At 43.3% G+C, this 26,473-nt stretch overlaps 1 protein-coding gene and 1 long non-coding RNA gene across 14 annotated transcripts in view; one reads left to right on the plus strand and one right to left on the minus strand.

Annotated features, from left to right (window-relative positions):
- ACER2 (alkaline ceramidase 2) overlaps positions 1 to 2,520 on the minus strand; it is a 74,960-nt gene extending 72,440 nt beyond the window's left edge. For 6 of the 12 annotated variants that reach the window (XR_014821012.1, XR_014821011.1, XR_014820990.1 and 3 more), the window contains exon 1: positions 2,237 to 2,520. Coding sequence is in view for 3 of the 12 variants with exons in the window: in XM_084984170.1 (XP_084840296.1) it covers positions 2,237 to 2,344 (108 nt within the window). In the remaining 9 variants the exon portion in view is untranslated. Of the gene's footprint in view, positions 1 to 801; positions 1,076 to 2,236 lie in introns of all 12 variants that reach the window. The other 6 variants (XM_084984165.1, XM_084984147.1, XM_084984158.1 and 3 more) reach the window with 4 other exon arrangements.
- Positions 2,521 to 11,254: 8,734 nt separating this feature from the next.
- Positions 11,255 to 24,251, plus strand: LOC146407002 (uncharacterized). 2 transcript variants are annotated; one of them, XR_014821040.1, is made up of 5 exons: positions 11,255 to 11,413; positions 12,200 to 12,317; positions 19,970 to 20,043; positions 22,888 to 23,008; positions 24,217 to 24,251. It is a non-coding gene; the product is annotated as an uncharacterized LOC146407002 (long non-coding RNA). The 2 variants fall into 2 exon arrangements; XR_014821041.1 differs by lacking the exon at positions 22,888 to 23,008.
- Positions 24,252 to 26,473: the final 2,222 nt, after the last annotated feature.

Genomic DNA, 26,473 nt, shown 5'->3' on the forward strand with positions numbered 1-26,473 from the left:
GTGGGAAGAAGAGGAAAAAACGATTTCCACTAAACTCTTTAGACCCACACTCAACAAAGTTTGGTGGCCAACTACTTCTTTGAGACCCTTAATATCTCCACTTAAGTAAATTCTGTGATTTACAAACATTCTAAAGAATAAGGTTTGTCAGGCAGCCCAGCTGGGCTAATCAGCCACAGACGCTGAGCTGAAGATCAACAGCTCATTTCCAAAAGGGACTTTGGCACTCACTAAAATATCAGCTCGAACAGGACTAGATTAAAAGTAAAAACATAAAATAAAAGTAAAGACAAAATAAGCTTTCCCCCTCATCCAGCACCTTGGGCTGTGCTTGCTTGCTTGCTTGCTTGCTTTCTTTCTTTCTTTTTTTTTCTGTCTTTTTAGGGCCACACCCACAGCATATGGAGGTTCCCAGGCTAGGGGTGGAATTGGGGCTGTGGCCATTGGCCTATGCCACAGCCACAGCAACATGGGATCTGAGCCACGTCTATGACCTATACCACAGCTCATGGCAACACCGCGTCCTTAATGCACTGAGCAAGGCCAGGGATGGAACATACATCCTCATGGATGCTAGTTCGATTCATTTCCAGTGAGCCACGATGGGAACTCCTTTTTATTTATTTATTTATTTTTTTTATTAATGTACAGTTAATTCACAATGTTGTGCCAATTTCTGCTATACAACAAAGTGACCTATTCTGGGGTTTTTCAAAGCAGGCTCCAAACCATGATACACTAACTTTTTTGGCCAAATAACCCAGTTTGACTCTGCTGGCCTCAGACTCCACAGATCATTACCTTGCTGGGTATATGAGAACCTGTCCCCAAGCTGTCATTTCTTCTTTAACTCTGGTGAAAGCCTTAGTATTCTCCAGTTACAAATGAGAAACTGAGTTACTGCAGATGAAAGCAGCCAGCTTCGGTCCAGCTCATCCTCTGTGGGCACCCATCTACGCCTGATAGCATCCTCTGAAACAAGTTGTAGAGTAGGTGAAGGGTGGCCACCTCCACTAACTGCATCTGTCGCAGCATCTAGGGACAGCAGAGGACCAGGTTTCCTTGAGGAACTAACCTGGTCATAAAAAAAAGAAGCAGGAGTATTTGCTGGGAGGACAGCCATTGATTTCAGCACTGAGGGGAAGGAGAGTGCAGACTCTGGATCGTGGCCCCAACCGTACCAGAGTTGTGTGCAGGTCATCTCCCTTTGTCAAAGACTAGAAGGATGACGGGATCCCCACATGGGAGATCCCTCCAGGCAATAAGCATTCAACTCAAGCCAAGGGCATTCTCTCCAGCAAATCTAAGAAAATCCTCAAGAACAACTTCAAATACACAGTGACTCTTAAATCAGGAGTTCTGTTTTCCACGTTATCAGAATGAAAAAAGAAGCCACAGAAATGACCACGCAAAGTCTTACATTTGGTACCAGAATCCTGAGGCAGGGGTACAGCAAAAAGAGGAGGCATTTCCTTCCCAACTGCAAGCATTCCCTGCCACAAAGACTAAAAGCACACAGGATTCTGCAGTGGGGAAGTTTCCACTGGTCAACATCTAGAGACCTAGGCAAGTCCAGAAAACACACAATCACTCAAGAGTTTCCCTTTCACCTTCCAGGCTTAATAACTGGAGAGTCACAGAACTGAGGGAGCTGAATTTGGGGCTGGTGTGACACTCCTACTAGAACTCGTGGAAATTAACTTGATTCTGGCCCAAAGTAACTCGACCTACTACTGGTGCAAGTCAGCACAGTCGGCGTGGGCCCCGCCCCGGAGACCTGCTGGAGGTCTCCCCCCCTTCCCCGGACTCCCTGAGCAGGTACTCAGGGCAAAAACCGCACAATGGGACCCGACTGCGTCACACCACAGAGATCCTAAGCTAGGAAGGGAGTTGTCCCAGCGAGCTCACCGCCACCAACTGACCCAGACTGGAAGAATGGGGTTACACGGAGCACTGGCTCCGCGACGGATGAGGATCAGACAAGACAATAGAATCAACAGAAAGAAATGACCAGAGGAGGAGGATGAGCCCAGATGTCCGGGACGGGGACAGGAGAGGAGGACAGATGAAGAAATGGAAGGCGAGCAGGGAAGGGGGCGTGGGTCGAATCTGGCCCTGGAGCGAAAATGCCCCGGATACACGCAGAGATCCAGGTCCCAGGCTCCAGCCGCAGCGGCGCTTGGGGACAGACCCCTCCCGCCAGCCCGGCTGCCATTCCCACTCCCACGCCTCGCACCGTGTTGTAGAACTCGGCGATGGCAGGCACGATGGTGTAGTTGTCCTCGCACCAGTCCACCTCCGAGCTGCCAGCCCGCAGCTGGTCCCACCAGTGCGGGGCGCTCATGGCCGCTCCAGAGCATTGGAGCAGCTGCTCCCGCAGCCAAGAGGAGGCCAGCGCTACTGCTGGAAACCAACGGTGGTGGTGGCAGCAGTGGCTGCGGCTTTATGCACCACGGGACAGCCGCCGGATGTGGCGCCTTCTAGGCCAGCCTCTCCGGGCTCTGCTCTGCCCTGTAGGACGTGACTCGCTGGCAGACCCCTCCCTCGGCTCCGCCCCCTAGGGGAGCCTAGAGATGGCCACGCCTAGAGGCGGGAGGTGCGGGGAGGGGGGGGGAGGGAGCACGGGTCCCCACGTCTCTAGACCCTCCTGTTTCCAGCAGGTGGCAAAGGTTTGACGGGTCTGCCCACGCCTGCCCACGCCCACTTTCCAGCTCAGACTAGCAGGCACCCCTGCCCCTTGTGCAAAGAGAGTCAGAGGCCACTCTGGCAAAAATTTAAAATAAGGAGAAACCCAAGAGGAAGGACCTGGGCTCCCACGGAATCTTGCAGGAGTTTGCTCCTGCGATCCTGCATTTCACTTGGGACGGCTCGGGCCCAAGAAAAGTCCTCAGTCCTTCCAAAGCCAGTAAGGGCTTGCTTGGTGCCATAGGCTGGGGCAGGGAGACCTCGGGGGCTGGAGTCTCCGCCGAAGACTCTCCCACACAGCCTCTGCCACCCACTCCTGAGTAGAGAGCTTCTGCAATTTTGAATACTTTCCTCCCCTTTGGGCCCTTGAACTCCAGCATCAGAATTTAATTTAGTCTTCGATTTACACATAGGTCAAACTTGAGCTATCCCAACCTCCAAAAGGATGTAGTGTGGCTGGTCTGACACCTCCAGAAGATCCCAGTATATATATTGCACTATGTGCCAGGTGCTGTTTGAAGAGCACTAGGTGCTGCTCACTTAGTGTTCCCATAGGGGATCCTGTGAAGTGAGTTCTATGGGTAGTGCCAAAGCTAGAAATCAAATTCGGGATGATCTCAGATATGCTCATAACCACTTTTGCTTTTGCTGATCTAACTATTCTGTAGTTTCTAAATTGAAGCTTAGCTGATCCCACTGATTCCTGGAGAAAGAGAAAACCAATCTTTTCAGTTTTGATTGCAGCTCTGGTCCTTCTTCCTTGGGCAGGTCTCGGATTCCAGGTCAAGATGGCATTGGCAGAAAGCTGGCCAGGTGACTGTCACTAGGATCTCCTTGCACCAGCCTGCATGATATCCCTGAAGGCAGTTCTGACCTCTCTTTGGCCTGACTCTCCACTTTGGACCCAGGCTGGTGCTCCAGTGCCTTATGCCTCCAGAGTCCATCTTCCATAGATATTAGCACAGCCATTTGCTTCTCTTTCCAGATGTCCATCACTGGCAGATACTCCAGCTCCCCTGTATCCAGGAAATCCAGCTTTCTCTCCTGGGGGTCAGACTACAGTTCTTTCAACTTTGTCTCAACTCCTATCCTGTCCTCCTGGACAGCCAGTTCCATGACTTTCTCTTAAGGTCAGAATTACCCAGATCTGCAGGATGCTCAGTGTGAGGTGGCCCCTTAAGTAGGAGGATGAAAATATTTCCCACAAACACAAAAGAAAATACATCAGCTAGTTTCTCAGTGTCCAACACTGCTATACCAACTGTCTGACAGTAGTTTTCCATGTAGTCAAGTTTTTACTCTTTCCAATACTTTAAGTGGAAATATGTGCATGATCGTTAACTCTAATGGTGTAAAATACACCATCATTTCATATGCCAGTGGCTCTCAAAGTGTGAGTCCCCTTTCAGGGGATCCAAAGGTCAAAGATCTTTGCCTTATTAACACTGTGACATTATCTACCCTTTCTCATTCTCTCACCAGTGTAAGTTGAAGTTTTTCAGATGCTACATTTTGTGTGATGTCATTATTTCTCTGACAGTTACTGGAATGTGTGCTTATGTATTCTTCAGTATTAAAAGTCTATGTGTAAATTTCTAATGTGGTAAATATTGATAGGTATTACTACAATAACAAAAGTTCTTTATATTCCTCTGTAATTTTTAAGAGTAATAGAGGATCCTTAGATCAAATGGTTGAGAGCGACTATCAAAAAATATTCCCAGAGCTCCTGTTGTGGCTCAGCAGGTTAAGAACCTGACTAGTATCCATGAAGATATGGGTTCAATCCCTGGCCTCACTCAGTGGATTAAGGATCTGGCATTGATGTGAGCTGTGGTGTAGGTCACAGACATGACTCAGATCCCATGTTGCTGTGGCTGTGGTGTAGGCTGACAGTTGCAGCTCCGATTCAACCCCTAGCCTGGGAACTTCCATATGCCTCAGGTGTGGTCCTACAACAAAACAAAACAAAACAGGGAGTTCCCGTGGTGGCGCAGTGGTTAATGAGTCCGACTAGGAACCATGAGGTTGCGGGTTTGATCCCTGCCCTTGCTCAGTGGATCCCTGCCCTTGCTCAGTGGGTTAGGGATCGGGCATTGCCGTGAGCTGTGGTGTAGGTCGCAGACGCGGCTCGGATCCCGCGTTGCTGCGGCTCTGGCGTAGGCTGGTGTCAACAGCTCCGATTAGACCCCTAGCCTGGGAACCTCCATATGCCGCAGGAGCGGCCCAACAAATGGCAAAAGACCAAAAAAAAAACCCCAAAAAACCAAAAAAAAAACAGAAAGATACCCCTAATTACATCACTTGTAAATGCTTTTTTTATCATTTAGAATTTTAGAATATTTATTGAATGAAACATACATCATTCTTATACACACATAAAAAGGAAAATATAAGCAAAATAAGTGCAATTCATTGAAGATTTCCTATAATTTCTTCACGCTCGATCTCTATTCCTCTTCTGAACCATTTTCAACTCAAACATGTTGATGTCCTTAATTACCAGTTGCCAGTGTTGCGGCATTTCTTAGGAGTACTTCACTTGGTTTGTTTTCAAGCCACTCCCACCCTGTGTACATCTTTTGATGCTGGCATGTTCTTAATCTTAGCTGAAGGTGTCAACGGGAGGTTTTCAGACAACAGACAGCATGTTTCTTTTCCAGATGGTCCTTCTATGATTTGTTGATGGAAACATGGAGATGACAGTTGCCAAGTCATCCCACCAGAAATAACCACTGAGTTTGTGCACTTTCAGGCAGTGAAAAACATCTCAGCTGCCACCTGGCCACCCTTGATTATAAAATGCCATTCATTGTAACAGGCACCTAAATTCCAGAGATGTCACAATGCAAAACAATGTGAGTTTTAGCATCAATGAAAATTGAAATTCACTGCATTAAATTCATTCTTCTCTCCAAGTCCTGCTAAGAGAATGATGGAGAGTTTACCTCCTACACAAGAACTCTTAATGTCGATGACACTTCTGTTTCCTAATTAAAGGTGACCACTTGAGTTCCATCTAATTACAACTTCACAGACAGTGCTCAAGCTAAAAGCCATTGGTGAGTGGCATAAAGGATGCAAGTTATATTCCTCCAAATATGCCTATGTTGGTTGTCTTGCAACTGTTTTAATGTTTTTCTGATGTTTCCATCCTTTCTCTCCATTGCTTACACTTTTTCAATGAATATAACCTTAGCAATTTAACATCACGACCTATCATTAGGTAATTAACTTCGAAATGGATTTATAGTCATAGTATGTTGCCTTAGCAACTACTGTTAATGCTTTAATACAAAATCTGCTATCTGGAGAGAGGGGAATAAGGTGGGGGCACAGGGTGTAACGGCAGAGAACAGGGCACTGAGGAGTTCTAGTGATGTGTTTGCTTCTGGTGCTTTTGGCTTAAATATGAGTCAGTGATACAGATCTAGGAGAAAGCAGGTTTCAGAGAACCGTCCTTGCAGGGAAGTCAAGATGCCAGCATCTTTTATTTTTTCCAAAGTTATAACAATATTGTTTTTTCATCTAAGTCAATATCTGATAATATCCAGTTCAACTGGTCTCACAAGAGGAAACATCTAGTCACAAGGTGCCTTGGGGGGAAAAATGCAAAACTTGTGTAAATGGAGCGAGAAGGGCCGTATATAGCGAAGATGACATTTTCTGCATTTACTTGTTTGGCCAGAGTTTTTCAGCATTAGTCATGCTAGAGTCTCATTGTTTAGGCCAGTTACTCTCAAGGAATTGTCCCCAGACTGGCAGCGTCAGCATGACCTAGGAACTTGTTAGAAATGCATACTTTGAGGTCCATACCCCAGACCTATTGAATCAGAAACTCCGGGGATGGAGTCCAACAAGCTCTGGCTTAACAAGGCCTTCCAGGTGATTCCAACCCACATTCAAGTTTAAGAATCATCGTTTTAACCAATATGTGGAGGGACAAAAATTCACTCTGGATGATACACTCTGTTTTCCTGAAAAGCCAAATCCAAGCCAAAATGCTGCAGCTACCAAAGAAAAGAGGAGCCCAATAAAGTCATCCTTCCATCAGGCTCATCACCAGGAAACTGGGGCTCGGAGACTGGCCCTCTCCTCCAGCTAGGAGGAAAACGAAGCGTCACCAAGATTTTTTTTTTTCTAATATAAAACAATCTCCAGGCTGAGAATTGTGGGAGAGGGCTGCAGGAAGCAGGATCTCTCCAGGAAGAAACAACTGCAGTCACTCCAAGAGAGCAGGCACCTTTGCTGGAGTGGGTGCTTTCTGGTTGTTTTCTGATAGGCCGTCAAAGGCCACTTCCTGAAGTTGTCACTAGGCCTCTCTTTAGAAGTGCCTCTCTCCTTTCTCTAATCTGCACTGGAAAACCACAAACAATGTTAGGACTGGGCGTATAGTAAAAGTAAGTCTATTCTGATTGGCAGTCCTAGGCTTTGCCCAGGCCTGAAGTGCATGAAAGTTGTTAAAGTGTGTTTTGAGGGCTGCTTCTGGATAGAGAAGCTCTTCCTTTGTTGGATAACTGGAGCTTGCAACAGTGTAGCAGCAATTTTGAGCACCTGCTTTGTGCTGGATTTTGTATTAAGTGCTGGGTAATATGACACAAAATATTAACCTTAGTCCAGTAGAGACACACAAACCATTAGAATACAAGATGATTGCTAAAATGGAGGTGCAGGTATAGAATGCAGAAGCAGAGGGATGAGTGGGTGTAAGTTGGAACTGAGAGCCAAGCGGGGCTCAGCAGAGGAGGCAGCCTCCATGGTGAGATGTACAAAGTGAATAGGATTTTAGCAGACAGAGCACTGAGGAGGGGGAATGCTTTAGAAGGAACAGTGTTGGGAGTTCCTGTTGTGGCTCAGTGGTAGCCAACCCAACTAGTATCCATGAGGACACAGGTTTGCTCCCTGGCCCTGCTCATTGGGTTAGGGATCCAGCGTTGCCATGAGCTGTGGTGCAGTTTGCAGACATGGCTCAGATCCTGAGTTACTTTGGCTGTGATTCAACCAGCAGCTGCAATTCTGATTTGACCCCTGGCCTGGGAATTTTCATATGCTATAGGTGTGGCCCCAAATAAAAAAAATTTAAAAAAAACAAAAAAGGAAAAGTGTCTGCACAAGGATGGAGGTCTGAGAAGCATGATAATTCAGGAAATGTCAATACTATGTTTCAGCTGGAAAAGCGGCAGAAGAGGAGGCCGAGTTAAAAGGCTAACAGATGATGTGAAAAGAATAGGTCTTTAGAAAGGATACCTTGATGGCCAAAGAATAAAGTAGATGTCAGGAACTATTGATAACATCTCTCAATTATCCAGGTGTGGGGTGATAAGGGCCTAAGACACACTTTCATTCTTTTACAACATTTACATAATTATTGACCATGCCGTGTGCCCTAGACACTCTTCTGTGTGCCCGTGATAAAAGAGTGAGCAAAGCAGATGCTGTCTCTGCTCTCACGGAGCTGGCAGTCTAGGGGGGACGTTGGACATTAAACATTGCGTAAGTAATTCATTACAGTTGTGCCACATGCTGTGAAAAAGTACAAGTCCTGTGACAGCAGAGAGCAGCGGCTGTGAGCTCATCTGAGAGTATCTGAGAAAAGGCTTCCCCAAGAAAGTGAATTCTCAGCTGAGGAAAGTGAAGGCAGAGGCAGGCGTACAAGGAATTGAAATAAAGGATGCAAGAGAGATACAGACTAGGAGTGTGACAGGTGGCACTATTGATTCCAGATATTTGACACACTGTTCCAACCCATGGACATGGGGCTGTGGCAAATGGAATGTGCATGGAATTGATCTTCTGGTGACTGAGCGGAGGCTCTGAAAGCAGTTCCTCGTCCCGCCATTCCTCACTGCCCTTTGCCATGCCCCAGATTGGGACTTCTGCTTCAGCCAGGATCCCAGGATGAAGAAGACATGCAGAACCAAAGAGGGCTGGAGTCAACCCATGGCCAACCCATAACTTGAGCAATAAATAAAACTTTTGTGTTGTCCACCACTGAAATTGAGGAGGGGGGGACATTTTCTTACCACAGAATAACCTAATGGAGGCTGACAAATACAGAAGGAGAATAAAGCCTAACAACTAGTTAGAGGCAGGACATGAAAGAGTGGGAAAGAAATACAAAGTTCCCACTGTGGCACAAGGGGATTGACCTTATCTCTGCAGCAGCTGGGAGGGTGGATTCCATCGCCAGCCTGGGGTAGTGGGTTAAGTATCCAACATAGCCTGTATAGCTGTGACACAGTTTGCAGCTCCAATTCAGATTCCATCCCTGACCCAGGAACTCCACATGCTGCAAGGCAACCAAAAAAGAAAAAAAAAAAAAAAAAAGTGGGGGAAAAAACAAAACTTTAAGTAGTGTATAACCTGAGTGATCAGAAGATGGCAAGGTTACTAACCCAAGAGGGAAGATAGGAGGGAAAATAATGGTTTAGGTTTTGATGTGTTGAATTAAAGGGGCAGACTGAACATTTGGGAAGATGTATTCTCTCAGAAACTGGAGAGGCAAATTAGGAGACAAAGGACAGGTCAGGATTAGAGAGAAAGATTTGTGGATCATGAGTATAAAACTGATACCTAGGTTAAGTGATCTCAGTGGGACTCAGGAGGAAAAGAGAGTGGAGACCGGCAGAGGACACATCTTGAGTGTGCCTGCATCTTCAGAGGCCTGAGTGATGAGTGTTCAAAGAGACATGGAGAGCATCAGGCAAGCTGGGCTAACGTAGAAACACCACCCATAAAGCAGCCTTGCCCCCTCAAAATAGTGAAACTAAACCAGATCAGAACTCCAGGTCTCACTTCCAACTTACAGGAGGTGAATCCCCTGGGAATCTTGGTAAAAATGCAGATTCTAGGAAGTTCACTGGTGGCCTAGTGGTTATAGATCCAGCATTTTCATTACTGTGGCATGAGTTCAATCCTAGGCACAGGAACTTCCACATGCTGTGGGTGTGGCCAAAAAAAGTCCTCACAAAAAAACAAACAAATAGCAGATTTTAACTCCGTAGGTCTTGTGTGAGATCCAACATGCTGCATTTCTAACAAATTCCCAGGTGATACAAATACTGCTGGTCCATGGGCCGTATTTTAGAAGCCAGGCTACAGAAATGGAAGAAAAGACAATGCACAGAAGCAATCAATAAAATCCAGATTTAGGGAGTTCCCATTGTGGCTCAGCGGAAACGAATCTGACTAGCAATCAAGGGGATGCAGGTTTGATCTCTGGCCTCACTCAGTGCGTTAAGGATCTGGCATTGCCATGAGCTGTGGTGTGGGTCAAACATGTGGCTTGGATTTGGCATGGCTCTGGCATAGGCCAGCGGCTACAGCTCCAATTTGACACCTAGCCTGGGAACTTCCATATGCTGTGGGTGTGGCCCTAAAAAAAAAAATCCAGATTCAAGGAAACCCTTCATGACAACCTAATTTCTTAATAACAACTGAAGGGAAAAAAATGGAACAAGAAACCTATTAATTTTCTCTAGAGATGTAACAACCAATTGCAATGTATAGTCTTTGTTTAGACCCTAAATCAGAGTATAAAATTTTTTAGAGCAATTGTGGAAATGTCAACACTGGGTATTTGATATTGGGGTATTATTGATGATAGGGGAGATGTGATGATGGCATGATTGTGTTTTAAAAATTGATTCTTCAAAAGGCTACATATTTTGATTCCATTTTTATGACATTCTGGAAAAGATAAAACCAAGGAATAAAAATAGATGCATGGTTGCTTGAGGATGGGAGAGAGAGTTCACTGCAATGGGGCACAGGGCAAATTTGAGGAGTGACAGAACTATTACGTATCCTGATATTGATGGTTACATGACTGAATGAGTTTGTAAAACCTCAGAACACTACATTCAAATGGTAAATTTTACAGCATGTAAATCAGACCTTGATTAATAAATCAGGTCAAAACCAAAAAAGGGACATTATTATTTACAGATACATACTCAAATATTTACAAACAATATATATCTGAGATTTGTTTGAGATCATGAGGAAGAGTTTCGATTTGGTGGTATAGAAGTTTTGGTGGTGTAGTTGGAATGGCATTGGCTTTAAATGGATTACTGTTGAACCTGGGTGAGAGACATAAAACTAGTCTCTCAGCTTTGCATGTGTTTAAAAATTTCCATAATAGAAAGACTTTTTAAAACTAAAGCAGCAAAGCACTTCAGTAGGGTTTCCCCTTAAACACCATGTAGCCCAGAGCACCAGAAAGGCAGGTTGGGGAGCTTGTGCTGGGGGCTCGTCCTTTAGTGGGTACCCTCAAAGCAGCAGTTCTGGTTAAACCTGTGATTGTCACCTGTCCCTTCATTCCAAAGGGCACCCTCACCTGATGAAGCCAATAGCAAATGGCTTGAAGAACACCCTCCCAGGCTCTTTCACCAAGGGAGGCTTTTGTAAACAAGCTATCAGCAGCCTGGGTGGAGTTCAGATGGTGCTGTGGCCACAGACTCTCTGGGATCAGGAGGCTCAAAAGGTCAGGGGCTGGTCAGTGCCACACCTCACAATCCAGGGGGGCCCCCTGGGGCTGAACTCCATGGCTACTGGGATGTGCTGTGATGGAGTCTCTGGCATATCAGAGACATCACATCCACTCACAGTGGCATGTACACATCGTGATCACTTCTCTCTGCCTTGTCTTCAGCCTTTCAGAGACCAAAAAATGCATCAGGGAAATGGAGGTGGCAGGAGTCGAGGGGGAGGAGACCAGATTGGGGTAAATGTGAGGGGCAGATGAAATTTATCTGGCACCGAGAAAAAAGTTACATGATTGAGCAGGAGCTTAAAGAATGGTTATGGGATGGTGCTCCAATATAGGGGGGGGGGGGGCTTGAGCAAAGGTCAATGCCCAGGTAAGAAACAGATTGAAAATGTAAAAGGACAAAAGACTAATTAGTGAAACTAGATCCCAAAGGAGATGGAAAGAGGAGAGAAGGGAAGGGATAGCATGGTGTATCCACATATTTCATTCCAGAATCATTTCCTTTTGTGGAACCTTCTGCCCCTTCAGTGAGGACTGCCCACCTCCCACCTTCCCCACCCCCAACTCCAGTCAGATGGTTGCCATAGGAACAGCCGTGGTAAAACCATGTGACCCAACCCTGTGGGTAGAGTTCATTGGTCTAGGAGTGGGTCTTGACCCAAGCCGGCTAATCAGAATGCATCCATGGGAATTTGGAATCAGAATTGAGCTCTTCCGTCTATCTGGCTGCCCGATGGAATGGAGATTTGGACTGAGGCACCATTAGTGACTTGTTCCAATGGATGGAGGAGTAGACAGAACTGATACACAGCATAAGAGAATGATGGAGCAGTCCCAGAGAGAACGGTTTAGACAAGAGACAGTCCAGATGGAAAAGAAGTCCCTGATTCCAGCTATGCCCGGGGATCTAGCCATGAAAAATGTTCCCAAGGTCCCCTGGAACCTTTTTAATAAAATCACATTTTTATGTAAGCCAGACTAGATAGGATCTGTATGACTTAAAACCATGTGTCCTAACAGAACTCTGCGTAGGAAAGAGGGGAATGTAAAGAATATATATGAACACCTGAAACCATTTTGATGATGAGAGAAGACTGAAGCATTTCATAAAGTTGTCTATTGAAAGTGAGAGGTCCAGGTAAGAAGTTGGGGGCTTTAAAGAAAGTGGAGAAGATTTGGGCAAGTGAGATTTTTTTTTTTTTACTAAATTCTCTAATCATTATAATAGCTGTAAGTTTATAAGTCTTATAATAGTTATAATTCTTATCATTATAAGCATCTGAAAAGTAGTTTGTTCTGTAGATGAAAATAATCATTGCCAGGAAATTTCCACACTAACCACCACTAAACACCAAAAAAAGCCACAGATCCTTATTCTTTCTCATTAGCAATGCGGCCTGGGGACACTTGACATTCCTCTGAAGTGTGAAAATTTAGAGAAATTTAATCGGAGAAACATTTGACAACTCCCAAAATGAATGCACCCACCACAAGGACTTGAATTTCTCTTTACATGAAAAAGTTACTAATGTACTTTAAGATGAGCATTTTGAAGAAATCTTAGACAGGATTTGTAGTGACAATTTTAGAGAATAATTTGAGCATCTCCTTGCAGATAGCAGCTAACTACAAACAATTCATGGATTTTCACCGAGATACCTTTCCAGCCAGTCAATTAGAAACAAGAAGTGGATGGGAAATTCTCTTGCTGGGTGGTGGGTTAACTGCAATCCCTGGCCTGGGAACTTCCACATGCGATGGGTGCATCAAAAAAAAAAAAAAAAAAAAAAAAAAAAAAAAAAAAAAAGGTGAATGGGGCCCAGGCTGTTTTCAGCCACAGCTCTCCCTGCCCTCTCTGTGGTGTTTCTGGGGTCTGATTTCCTACTGGAGGAGGAGCTCAACTAGATTAAATCCCACCCTCAACTTCCACCCTTGGAAGAAACTGCTGGAACCCCAGTGCCAATTGTTGCCAGAATTGTCTAGCAGAAGGGTCATCCCCCAGCCTCTAGCTAGATGCAGCCTTAGTTCTAAGATCAGAACCTGAATTCCATTCCCATGATCAGAATGACCAGCACTTCCTTAGGGCAGTGAATTGAAAAAATTTTCACAGTAGTGCACGATAAGAAATATTTTAGATAAAATATCAATAGATAGTATATATAAATATGTACCTAGAACAAAGGTACATTTAGTGTAATTATTGTTATGTTAGGGCTTAATTATACCCTTTTGTATTTGTTCTTTTTGTTTTATTTTCCCAAGTTCTTGTGGGCTAACCTGAACATTTTATACAATTCCTCTTGGATTCACCCATAGTGTTTTGAAATTTTTTTAATTTAAAAAAGTTTTTTCGGCCATGTCAGTGGCATGTGGAAATTCCCAGTCCAGGGATCTAACCTGTGCCAACAGCAGCAACTCTAGCTGCTGCAGTGACAATGCCAGATCCTTAACCCAATGTACCACAAGCAACTTCTGTATCTGTGGTGTTTTAAGGCGTATTTCTTCGTATAGTTCTTTTAGTAGTTGCTCGACGGTATTATGTTATATACACTTATCTATACATAAATTATCACAATTAACTAGTGTCATCTTTTACCTGTTCAAGTGAAGTATAGAAACCTTACTGTCTTTATTCTCATCCTTTTATTCTCTCATTTATCATATAACAATATTAAATATTTTCTCTAAATACATTTAGAATCACATCATACAGTATTATAACTTTTGCTTCAATCATCGAAAATAATTTAGAAAATTCAAGAGGGAAAGGAAAGTTATTTATTCACATTTTTGCTTGGTTTGTTCTTTCATCCTCATATTCCGAGCTTCATTCTGTTTAAAGAACTTCCTTTAGCCATTCTTTTAGAGTAGGTCTACTAGCAACAATTTTAAAACATTTTTTCTTTATTGGAGAATGTCTTGTTTTCCCCTGATCTCTGAAAGATTTTTTTTTTTTTTGAAGTACAATTATTTGCTGAATGAGGATTCTGGGGTTGTCAGGGTTTGTTTGTTTTCTTTCAGTGCCTTAAAAAAATGTCATGCCACTTCCTTCTAGCTGCCATGGTTTCTGATAGGAGGCCCGCTGTCATTCAGATTGTTTTTCCCATGTAAGATGTTGTTTTTCTCTGGCTGCTTTTAAGATTTTTTTTGTGATTGGTATTCAGAAATTTAATTATGTCATGTCGTGAATTTGGGGAGGTTCATGACCATTTAACATTTGCTTATCTTCTTGAATCTGTAGTATGTCTCTTACTAAATTTGGAAGGTTTTCAGCCATTATTTCTTCAAGTATTTTTTCAGATGAGTTCAGACGTGTTCAGTCTATGGCTTTTTTTGAAGCACTTTAATTATGGTTGCTTTCATTTTACATGTTAACCACATTTAAGTGTACAGTTCAGTAGCTCCAAATGCATTCACCTTGCTGGGCAATCTGTCTCCTGAGCTCTTCTCAGCTTTCAAATCTGGAACTCTCTACCCATTAAACAACTCCCCATTCCCTCCTCCTCCAGCCCCTGACATTTCTGCCCTTTTAAGAAACCCTCATTTCATTTCCTTTTGATGCTGTCTGATCATCCCCTCAAGTTTTCTCTTTCTGCAATTGAAAGTCATCAGCTTTGTCATCTTGTGTTCTTGGCCCCTGGAGAACATCTCATCTCATTTTCTCATCTCCATTCTTTTCCTTGCCATCCCCTCTCCTCCTCCTCTTCATATTCCTTATCCTGCTCAGTGCCCTCACTTTCCTCTTGAGCATCCATGTTACCTGGTAGAGTTCTTCTTTCTCCCCAAATTTCTCTTCTTTCTTTCCTTCCTCTCTTCTTTCCTCCCTTCCTCCATCCCTTCTCCCTCTCTCTCACACACACTCTCTCTCTAAGTTTGGAGCAGAGGGAGTTTATTGCGGGACAGAGCAAGGAAAATGGGCAGCTTGTGCTCAAAAAACTCAAACTCCCAAATTTCATTTCTTTTCAGTTGACTCTAAGTTGGCTTTCTTTTTCCTTTTGGCTGTGCCCATAGCATGTGGAAGTTCTTGGGCCAGGGATGGAAACCATGCCATAGCAGTGACCTAAGCCACAGCAGTGACAACACTGGATCCCTAACCTGCTATACCACTAGGGAACTCCTGAGTCAACACTTTAAGCACAAGTATAGAACTTTCCTGAAAGCTGTGTTAGCTGCAACAGCAGGAAGAGTGGGGGTGTAGACAGCTGTAGCAAAGCAAAAAGGAGACAGGAAACAATGCAAAGATGGCTGCTTAGAGCACACAGGCCAGCGTTCATTTGTAAAAGCTACAACTCCCTTGGCCATTCTTCAACCTTGCTTTTTCAACCACAGCTCTGTACTTCATCCTCTTCAAGCCACAGATACTCCACCTTCTAGTCCAGTGTTTACAAAGAGCACTGCATAGCATTCTGAGAGATGGGAGGCCGGGGAAAAGTGTTCTGTGAGTACAAATTTAAGAAATGCTGCAAGAGTTCCTGTCGTGGCTCAGTGGAAACAAACCTGACTAGCATCCACGAGGATGCAGGTTCAATCCCTGGCCTTGCTCAGTGGGTTAAGGTTCCAGCGTTACTATGAGCTGTGGTATAGGTCACAGACACGGCTCAGATCCAGAGAATGTCTTGTTTTCCCCTTATCCCTGAAAGATTTTTAGTTCTCCTAAGATCAGAACCTGAATTCCATTCCCATGAAGAGAATGACCAGCACATCATTAGGGCAGTGACTTGAAAACACTTTCACTGTAGTGCACAAAAAGAAATATTTTGATATTTTATCTAGTTCCTAGATAGTATATATAAATATGTACCTAGAACATTGGCCAGCAGCTACAGCTCCAACCCCTAGCCTGGGAACCTCCATATGCCACGGGTGTGGCCCTAAAAAAGATCGAGAAAAAAAAAAAAAAGATGCATTATACTATTTTCCCCTCTTGGAAATTCCCAGTGTTTGCATAATAATAGAAGCTCTGACAAGTCTTACAATGAAGACACCAATGTAATTTTATCTAAAACAGCCCTTTTCAAATTACTTGTCTGTGTACCTCATAACATGATGGTTAAGAACACAGGTATTTGGATTCATGAAACTCTAGATTCCAGGATCAACCTTGTTACTTATAAGCTACATCAGGTTACTTACCCTCTCTGGGCCTTGGTTTCCACATCTTTACAATAGGTTGAATAACATCTACCTACCTTCTCAAGTAGGAAGCAAGGAAAGAAGAGGAATCTTATAAACTCAACTCCATAAGGACATAGATTCAAAAATGTAGATTTAACCTAAATATAATAATAAAAAGATAAGACAAGATTTAAAAAAAAAGAAAAAAATCATGGTTGCTTTCACTGTCAGATATGTTAACCTCTCGGTCATCTCCATGTTTGCATCTCTTTTCTTTTTTCACTCAGCTTCAGATTTTCCTTGTTCTTGGTGTGATTGAGCGATTTTCTGTTGAAACCTGGATGTTTTTGTATTATGTTATGCAACTCTGGATCTTATTTAAACCTTCTGTGTTAGCTGGCTTTCTCTGATGCTGCTTTTGTGGGGAGGGGAGATGCTTTCTTACTTCTACCAAGTGGAACAGACAGCCAGATTTCCCACCTGACACCCAGGAGGAGACTCCTCTTTATTGATGGTGGGGGTGGAAGTCAAAGCTCTCCATGTAATATCCATGGACAACACGCCAGATGGGGGGAGGCTTATTATTAACCGGCTGGGAAGAGCGTTCCACTCTCCACTTGGCTTTCTCTGATACCACTCTGGCAAGGTGGCTGGGAAACTTCATTACAGCCTCATAAGAGTGAGGTCTAGGTTTCCATTCAGCCTTTGCTTCTGTGGTTTGGGTTGGGCCATATATATTTTTTTCCCCTGTGGTGTTTGGCTAGAGTAAATTGTTTTACCCGAAAGTTTTTGCCTTGCTAGAATGCCCCTTTCCTGGTACTCTGACTAGAGAAAGCAGGCTTTTATTGGGGATTTTTTTGGTCTATGACTTTTGAAACTTTGAGTTGCTGGCTTCTCCAATTCTAAATATATAATATTGGAGGCAAGAAAGAAATCCCAGGGAATGCTCTACCATGCTATTTCTTGGGTTCTTGAAGTCTCTAGCCAGTCTGTCTTGTTCCCTCCACTTTGCAGATGCTTGTTTTATACATAATGTCTGGGGTTTTTCCTTAGCAGAGGAAGTATGTTTATTGCATATTCCTGGAAGCAGAATTCTATGGGAGCAGACTTTTGCAGCAAGTGAGTAGTGTGTCCAATCCTAAGGGACCAGATGAGTTGAAGAGAGGAAGTGCAGATAGAAGAGAGAAGAGGAGCAAGGACTGAGTCCCAGGGACTCCTCTGTCTAGAAGGAAGAGGAGGAAGAGCTAGAATGAAAGCTAAGAAGGCACAGCTTGTGAGGTAGGAGGGAAAACAGAAGATGGCAAGATGGCTGTAGTCAATGGTCTTTTTAAAAGATAGTTTAAATTGGGACAAAATCCTGACTAGAGAAAGTTGGAGAAAGAATGGGAACTAAGTGAAAGAAGCAAGTTATTAAAGCCACCTATTGTGTGATTCCATTTATGTGAAATGTTCAATATAGGCCAACCTGGAGGACAAGTAAATTAGTGGTTACTTAGGGCTGGGGGTGTGGGGCAACTGGGGGGAATGGAGATGGGGAGTGACTACTAATGGGGATGAGGTTTCTTTTGGGGGTGATGAAAATGTCTTTAGATTGTGGTGATGGTTGCACAACTGAAATATTTTTAAAAATCGAATTGTACATTTAAGTGGATGAATTCTATGGTATGTGAATTATCGTCAACAAAGCTGTTCAAAAAGGAAGGGGAAAGAAAATGACACAGACTGGGGGAAAATGTGGAACTTTTATATAGGGATGATTTCCTTAATATAGAAAGTGTTAGTAATGCAACAGGAAGAAAAAAACAAAACAATAAGAGTGTAAAAAAATATGCTTAACCCCTAGTAATAGAGCTATAAATTAAAACTACCTTGAAATAACATTTATTTCATCTATCAGACTGATAAAATCCCAAATTTTGATAACACTTGGCAAGACTTTGGGAAAATGTGTATGTACTCTCGTATGTTACCAGAAAGTGTAAATCAGAACAATCCTACAGAGAACAATTTAGCGGTATCTATCAACATTATATAGGTATATATACTTAAGCCAGGCATTTCTACTTCTAGTAATTATCCTACACTCTAACTTCCATACCTGGGACATGATTTACATGTAGGGTCACTCATATAATTTCAGCTTTCTTTGTAGGCAAATAACTGGAAACAACTTACATGCCATTAGGAAGAGACCAATAAAAACCACTGAGGAAGCCCTTCAGGTATTAAAAGAGAAATTTGTTTGTTTCTATCTTTTGTCCTTTTAGGGCTGTACCTGTGGCATATGGAGGTTTCCAGGCTAGGGGTCTAATCAAAGCCGTAGCTGCCAGCCCACGCCACAGCCACAGCAACGTCAGATCCAAACCACATCTGTGACCTACACCACAGCTCTTGGCAACACTAGATCCTTAACCCACTGAGCAAGGCCAGGGATCGAACCTGCAACATCATGGTTCCCAGTCAGATTCGTTGCTGCTGTACCACGACGAGAACTCCCCATGATATGTTGTTAAGAGAAAAATTCAGGGTGCAGCATGATATATGAGGTATGTTGCAAATTACATAAAAGATGGTAGAATATTTTTGTAGCAACCCCCCAAAATCTGTGAATGTATAAACAAAGAAACGAATAACACTAGGTAACTGTGCAGGATGAGGGGAGGAAACAGGAAGATAGGGTGAGAAATCTGTATGCATACCTCTACCATTTTTTTAAAAATTTAAGCATATTTTTCAGAAAAAAGGGAAGGTGAGATAAAATGGAAATAAGTATAACAATTATCTTAGTCTGGGCTGCTATAACAAAAATGCTAAAACTGGGAGAATAGAAATTATTCTATTATAAACAATAAAATTTATTTCTTATCCTTCTGGAGGTCAGGAAATCTAAGATCAAGGCAATGGCAGATTCAGTGATTGATGGGAGCCACTTCCTCATAGACTGTCTTCTCACTGTGTCCTCACATGGTGAAAGGGGAGATTTTTTTGTCCTCTTTTATAAGGACACTGATCCCATTCAGGAGGGCTCCACCCTCATGACTTAATCACCTCCCAAAGGCCCTACCTCCTAATGTCATCACATTGGAGGTTTGAATTTCAACATGCGAATTTGGAGAAGACACAAGCATTTACTATAGCATGATTAGCTATAGATTTTCGAAAAGGAAGGGGTGGGGCTTTGCAAAGAAACGTTAGCTAGAAGAAGTTGTGCCGACAATATGGGATTGCTGAAGTTCCCGTACTGGTGCAGCAGAAATGAATCTGACTAGGAACCATGAGGTTGCCAGTTCGATCCCTGGCCTCGCTCAGTAGGTCAGGGATCCGGCGTTGCTATGAGATGTGGTGTAGGTCACAGACGTGGCTCAGATCCTGCATTGCTGTGACTAATTAAGCCGATTAGCTGCGTAGGCTGGCAGCTGTAGCTCAATTAGACCCCCTAGCCTGAGAACCTCCACATGCCATGGGTGCTGCTCTAAAAAGCAAATAAAATTAAATTACATTAAATTTTAAAATATGGGATTTCTTAAGATAGGAGGTATTGCAGTGTTTTAGGCTGATGGGGATGATCCAGACACTTAGATTTCTTCCTGCCTTTTGCTATATTATTGAACCTTTAAAATATCTCCCTTGTATCTCTATTTGTCAGCTGTCTGCTTATGTTTCTTTCTCTATCAGATAAAAATCTCCGTACAAGTGAGGACGGTCTCTCTTCATCTCTGTATCTCTTGTTCCTAGACGGGTGACATAAGGTAGGTGCTGACCACATGTTCACTGAATAATGTGGAGGAAAATCTCCCTAAGGCTATCCATCCATCCTTTGAAACAAGCCGCACCACCTCAGTACCAAGTTCAGTCTTCCACCTCGTCCTCATAGCAAGGTTGGCTGGGGTTGGAATCCTCAGGGAAAGCCTCCCCAAAAGCAGCACAACTGAGGAGATGGGAAAGAAGGAGCAAGAATGACAAGAGCAAAGCTGAGGGACATGGGTAATGACAGACGGTGAGTTGGTGGTAGGGATGTAAGCATAAGCGACATTCACTGAGAGTCTACTGGTCTACTGTGCACCAAGAACTGTTGAATTTTTTTTACACATTAGTTCATTTATCCTTGACAAGAATGCTATGAGGAAGACTTTACCACCATTTTACATTTTCCCCACCATTTATGCAGAAACTAAGGGACAGAGGCGGGGAATAAATTAGCAAAGGTCACATAGCTCTTAAGGAATGATGAAAATACGGGACAAAAAGAAAATTGCCCTGATAGAGTGGTTTGACCTGATTAAAAAAGATTTATTCCTGCATTTTTCCTATCATTCTCTTTCCTTCCCACCCATCACCAAATGTTTCATTTTTCATTAATAAATGCCAGAGTTTGTTTTCCATAACTCTAAAAACAGCCCTTAGACCCAAGGGGTGAGAAATCTATTGTTGTTCTTGCTCCTGGATATAGTTACAGAAATAATGGCAAGGAGTGTTCCTAGCTTCACCTCTTTGATTTAACTTCCTTTCCCAAACATGGCCTGGAATGTTTTAAAATTAGTTTTTCCGACAAGTAGAAATTGCCCTTGAAATGTAGTTTCTTCTGTCTAAATGATCTTTTTTTCCTGTTTTTTTTTTTTTGACTTGAGCCAAATAGGAGACAGCCCGAAATGCTCAAGCTCATTTCCGCCCTTCCCACTTGTCTTCCTTTCTGTGTTTATACCTCCCTTTGGAAAGTGTCTTTTTTCCCAAACACACTTGAAATACTCCTTTACTCGGTGCATTAGGGGAAGCTTCCCTTTACTGATGGCTCTCAGGTTTACTGGAAGTCAGTGCCGTTAAAAACAAAATGTGGTCTGTTCACTCAGGATCCTCAGGGTTGAGGACTCTACCTTTGGGCTCCATTAGGAGTTGGAGTGTATCACCTGCAAATTTTAATGTTCAAGTCCTAACCCCCTGTGTTTCAGAACCAATTGTATTTTAGAGACTGGATCTTTAAAGCAGTAATTCAGTAAAAATGAGTTTATTAGGATGGGCCCTAATCCAGTATGACTAGTGTCCTTATAAGAAGAAAAGATTAAGATTCAGACACACACAGAGGAAGGGCCATGTGAAGAAAGAGAGAGAAGATGGCAGTACACAAGCCAAGGAAAGGCCTCAGAAGAGAACAGTCCTGCCGATGCCTTAGTCTCAGGTGTCTAGCTCCATCTTGTGAGAAAATAAATGTCTGCTGTTTAGCCACCCGAGTTTGCTATTTTGTCATGGCAGCCCTAGCAAATTAATATGGGCCCCAGCTCAAAACCTGCTTTTCCCACTGTAGCAAATATTCAGCCTCCAAACCTGTGGAGCCATAGACTGTTGGATATATCTCCACTTGAATATCCCACAGACGCTTAACACTCAGTGTGCCCCCATTTTTCCCACCCCTCGGCCCCTGGCAACCATCAATCTGATCCTATTTCTTTTTTTTTTTTTTTTTTTTTTTTGTCTTTTTTTAAGAGCCATATTTGTGGCATATGGAGGTTTTCAGGCCAGGGGTCTCATCGGAGCTGTAGCTGCTGGCCTACACCACAGCCACAGCACCTCAGCATCCAAGCCATGTCTGCTACCTACACCACAGCTCATGGCAATGCTGGATCCTTAACCACTGAGCGAGGCCAGGAATTGAACCCACATCCCCATGGATTCTAGTTGGGTTGGTAACCTGCTGAGTCACATGGACCTCCCCACAGCTCTTTTTTTATTTTTAGATTCCACATGTAAGTGAGATCACACAGTATTTGTCTTTCTTTTATTTATTTCACTTAGCATAATGCCCTCAAGTTCTGTTCTTGTTGTTGCAAATGGTAGAACTTCCTTCTTTTTATGGCTGAATAATATTCCATGATAGATAGATAAATAAATACTTTCCTTCCTTCCTTCCTCCCTCCCTTCCTTTTGCTTTTTAGGGCTCCACCTGCAGCATATGGATGTTCCAGGCTGGGGTCAAATCAGAGGTGCTTCTGTGACCTACAGGGCCACAGCCATGTAGGCAAGGCCAGATCTGTAACCCATTGAGCAAGGCCAGGGATACAACCCACATCCTCCCTGAGACAACATTGGGTCCTTAACCTGCTGAGCCGCAATAGGGACTCCAATAACATATTTTCTTTATCCATTCATATGTTAATGGACACTTGTTTCCATGTCTTGCCTATTTTGAATAGTGCTGCGGTGAACATGGAGGTGTAGATATTTCCTGCAGGTCCTGTCAGTTCCCTGGGCTGATTGGATTACCATCAGAAATGCAGTCTCATTAGGGTGGAGCCAGTTATGAGGATGTTGCTGGGTCTGTAAGGGGATCTGTGATTGATGGAATTTTTACCAGGGGCTCAGGCAGGTGTGGATCCTGTCTGGTCCCTGCAGCGATAGGACTGCCTCCAGTACCTTGTTCAAAAGGGTGGTGCTGGGAGAAGGGTCCTCTTCTGGTTCCACAGCTGGGTCCTCAGCAGTCTATTACCAGGTGCACGGAGCTAGTTCCCAGGACCTGGTAATTGAGTGAATCCCTATGTGGGCAGGACTGGTTCTGGACTGTGGCTGAGAAGGGCTGAAATCAAGACCCAGGGCTATTTCAGTTTTCACAGCTGAAACTGTGGTCTGCAGACATGGCTCTGGAGGTATGGATTAGCAGGCCTCTTACAGGTTCCTGGGTGGACTGGACTGCTCAACGACCATGGCCAGACAGGCTGGAACCAGGTATGGAGCTCGTCAGGATCTCTGGGGCACAGAGTGTCTACTGCTGGGTCCCTGTGTCAGTAGGATGGTTCACTGACTGTGGCTAGGATGGGCTAGAGCCCAGTATAAGGGGGGTTTCAAAATGTTCAGTTTGCTTGAGTTTGGCAGGCTTACTTTCAAAGGCTCCTGGATCACATCTGAGAGTGGCTGGAGCCAGTTCACAGGCTACTTCAGGATCCACAGCCAAGACTGAGGTCTGTATGCCTATTGTCCAATGTATGGGTGGGCGTGACTCCTCCTCGGTTTCTTAGCATATGGTGCTGGTGACAGAGCTAAAGCCAAATGGGGCTATAGCCCAGTCCTCAGATACGGACATGTTTGGGGTCTGTAGCTGCCACTGTGATTGGCAAAGTCAGCAGCCTGTGTTCCATCCTGCCTCCTCAAAGCATCTCTCCTCGGTCTTGGATTGCACCATGGGTTCACGACTACCTGGTCCCAAAGGTAGCACAGTGACATTTTTCTCCCTGTATAGATACTGAATTATTGTTGGTGGTGGGAGGGATATGAGCAAGAGATTACTGTTCACTTATCTTGCTGATGTTACTACTTTGAGTATTCCTTTTATAAAATTTGATGTTTATATAAATGTTTTAACTGTATAATTGACTTAAAATATTAGTTTCATGTGTATAACATAGTAATTTGATATTTTTATCCTTACAAAATGATCACCATGAAAAGCTATCACCATATAAAGTTATTGCAATATTATTGGCTATATTCCATATACCATATATTACATCTCTGTGACTTATTTATTTTATAATTGGAATTTAAGCCTCTTAATCTCCCTCCCCCATTTCACTCATCCCTCTCACCCACCTCCACCCTGGCAACCACCAATTTACTCTCTGTATCTATGAGTCTGTTTGTGTTTTATGTTGGTTCATTTGTTTTGTCTTTTAGATAGCACATATGAATGAAATCCTGTAGTATTTGTCTTTCTCTATCTGACTTATTTTACTTAGCATGATACCTTCTAGGGCCATCCATGCTGACTAATACTTCTTCGTGTGTGTAGCCCATCTTTCCCATCTTCTTTATCCATTGATCTATCAAAGGACACTTAGGTTGCTTCTCTATCCTGGCTATTGTAAATAACACTGCAATGAACATAGGGATGTATATATCTTTTCAAATTAGTGGGTTTCTTTTTTTTTTTTTTTCAGAAAAATATCCAGAAGAGGAATTGCTGGATTATATGGTAATTCTATTTTTAATTTTTTGAAGAACTTCCATAGCAGCTGCACCATTTTACATTCCCACCAACAGTGCACGAGGGTTCCTTTTTCTCCACATCTTCGCCAACAATTGTTTTACATTGTCTTTTTGGTAATAGCCATTCTAACAGGTGTGAGATGATGTCTCATCATGGTTTGAATTTGCATTTCCTTGATAATTAGTGATGTTGAAGAGCTTTCATGTTGGCTATTTGTATGTTTTCTTTGGAAAAATGTCTATGTCTTCTGGCCATTTTTCAATTTTTTAAAAAAAATATTGAGTTGAATGAGTTCTTTATATATTTTAGATATTAACTCCTTACAGGATATACCATTTGCAAATATCTTCTCCCATTCAGTGGGCAGCCTTTTCAATTTGTTGATAGTTTCCTTCAATATGCAAAAGCTTTTTACTTTTGTTTTTTTCTGGGTTTTTTATTTTTATTTTATTTATTTATTTTGGCTTTTGAGGGCCACACCCGAGGCATATGGAAGTTCCCAGGCTAGGGGCTGAAATCAGAGCTACAGCTGCTGGCCTATGCCACAGCCACAGCAATGAGGGATTGGAGCCACATCTGAGACCTACGCCATAGCTCACGGCAACACCGGATCCCCGACCCACTGAGAAAGTCCAGGGATCAAACCCACAAACTCATGGATACTAGTCGGACTTATTTCTGCTGAGCCACGACACGGGAACTCCAAAAGCTTTTTAGTTTGATGCAGTATTTATTTTTGCTTTTGTTTCCTTTGCCTGAGGAGACACATCCAAAAAAATATATATTGCTAAGACTGATATCAAAGAGCGTACAGCCTGTGTTTTTTCCTAAGAGTTTTATGCTTTCAGGTCTTACATTTAGGTCTTTGATTCATTTTGAGGTTGTTTTTGTATATGGTGTGAGAAAGTAGTCCAGTTTTCCCAACACCATTTATTGAAGAAACTGTCTTTTCTCCTCTGTATAGTCTTACCTCCATTGTCATAGATTAATTGACCATATGTACTTGGGTTTATTTCTAGGCTCTCTGTCCTGCTCCATTGATTGATGTGTCTGTTTTTGTGCCATATCATACTGTTTTGATGAATGTAGCTTTGTGTACAAAGTATAATCTGAAGTCAGGAAACATGATTCCTCCAGTTCCATTCTTCTCAAGATTTTTTTTGGCTGTTTAGAGTCTTTTATGTTCCTATGCAAATATTAGAATTACTTGTTTCAGTTCTGTGAAAAATGACTGGCATTTTGATAGGGATTGCATTGAATCTTTGGATTGTCTTCAGTAGTATGAATTGATTCTCTCTAATATATTTTTTACTTAAGTCTTATATTCTTCAGCTCTGCTTGGTTCTTCTTTATATATTTTAACTTTGTTGAACCTCTCACTCTGATCATTACCTTGAACTCTTTATGTAGATTGCTTCTCTCCACTTGGTTTAGTTCTGCTTCTGAGGTTTTGTCTTGTTCCTTTGTTTGAAATCTATTCCTCTGTCTCTTTATTTTGCCTAATTCTCTGTTTCTACATAATAAGTAGTCAGTTCCCTTTCCTGATCTTAGAGAAGTGACTTTGCATAGGAGATGTGCTGTGGGGCCCAGCAGAACACTTGCCGCAGGTCACCAGAGCTATATGCCCTGGGGTGCCCCCTATGGGAGCTGCTGGGTCTTTCTATTATAGGAGGTGCTAACCACTGTGGGCATGCTTGAAGGTGAGGCTGGCCAACAGCCTGATTGGCTACCAGGCCCTACTTCATGCAGTGGCTGCTAATCCACTGGTGGATCCCATCATGGCTGGCTACAAGGCCCAGGGGTTGCTGGGGCTGGTACCCACCTACTGATGGGTGGGGCCAGGCCCTGGGGCTAAGAGTTACGTCTCCGAAATGGTGTTTGCCAGCACCAATGTCCTCCTGGTACAATGAGCTTCCCAAAATGGCCACTGCTAGCATCTATGTCCCCAGGGGAAGTCCCAGCTACTTCTTGCATCTCCAGGAATTTCTCCAAGAGCAAGTGTGTCTGACCCAGGCTCCTTTCAAATTGCTGCCTCTGCACTGGGACTCAGTGTATGAAATTTTCTGTGTGCCTTTAAGAACAAAGTCTTTGCTTTCTACATCCCTCTGGGTCTCCCATACATAAGCCCCACTGGCTTTCAAAGTCAGTCATTCTCAGGGGGACTCATCTTCCCATTGCAGGACCCTCAGGCTGGGAAGCCTGATATG

The sequence above is a fragment of the Sus scrofa genome, chromosome 1, assembly GCF_054392235.1.
Source record: "Sus scrofa isolate SSC_HxYL_T2T_F1_AM1 chromosome 1, Sscrofa_HxYL_maternal_Yorkshire_Landrace_v2.0, whole genome shotgun sequence".
NCBI classification, from domain to species: domain Eukaryota; kingdom Metazoa; phylum Chordata; class Mammalia; order Artiodactyla; family Suidae; genus Sus; species Sus scrofa.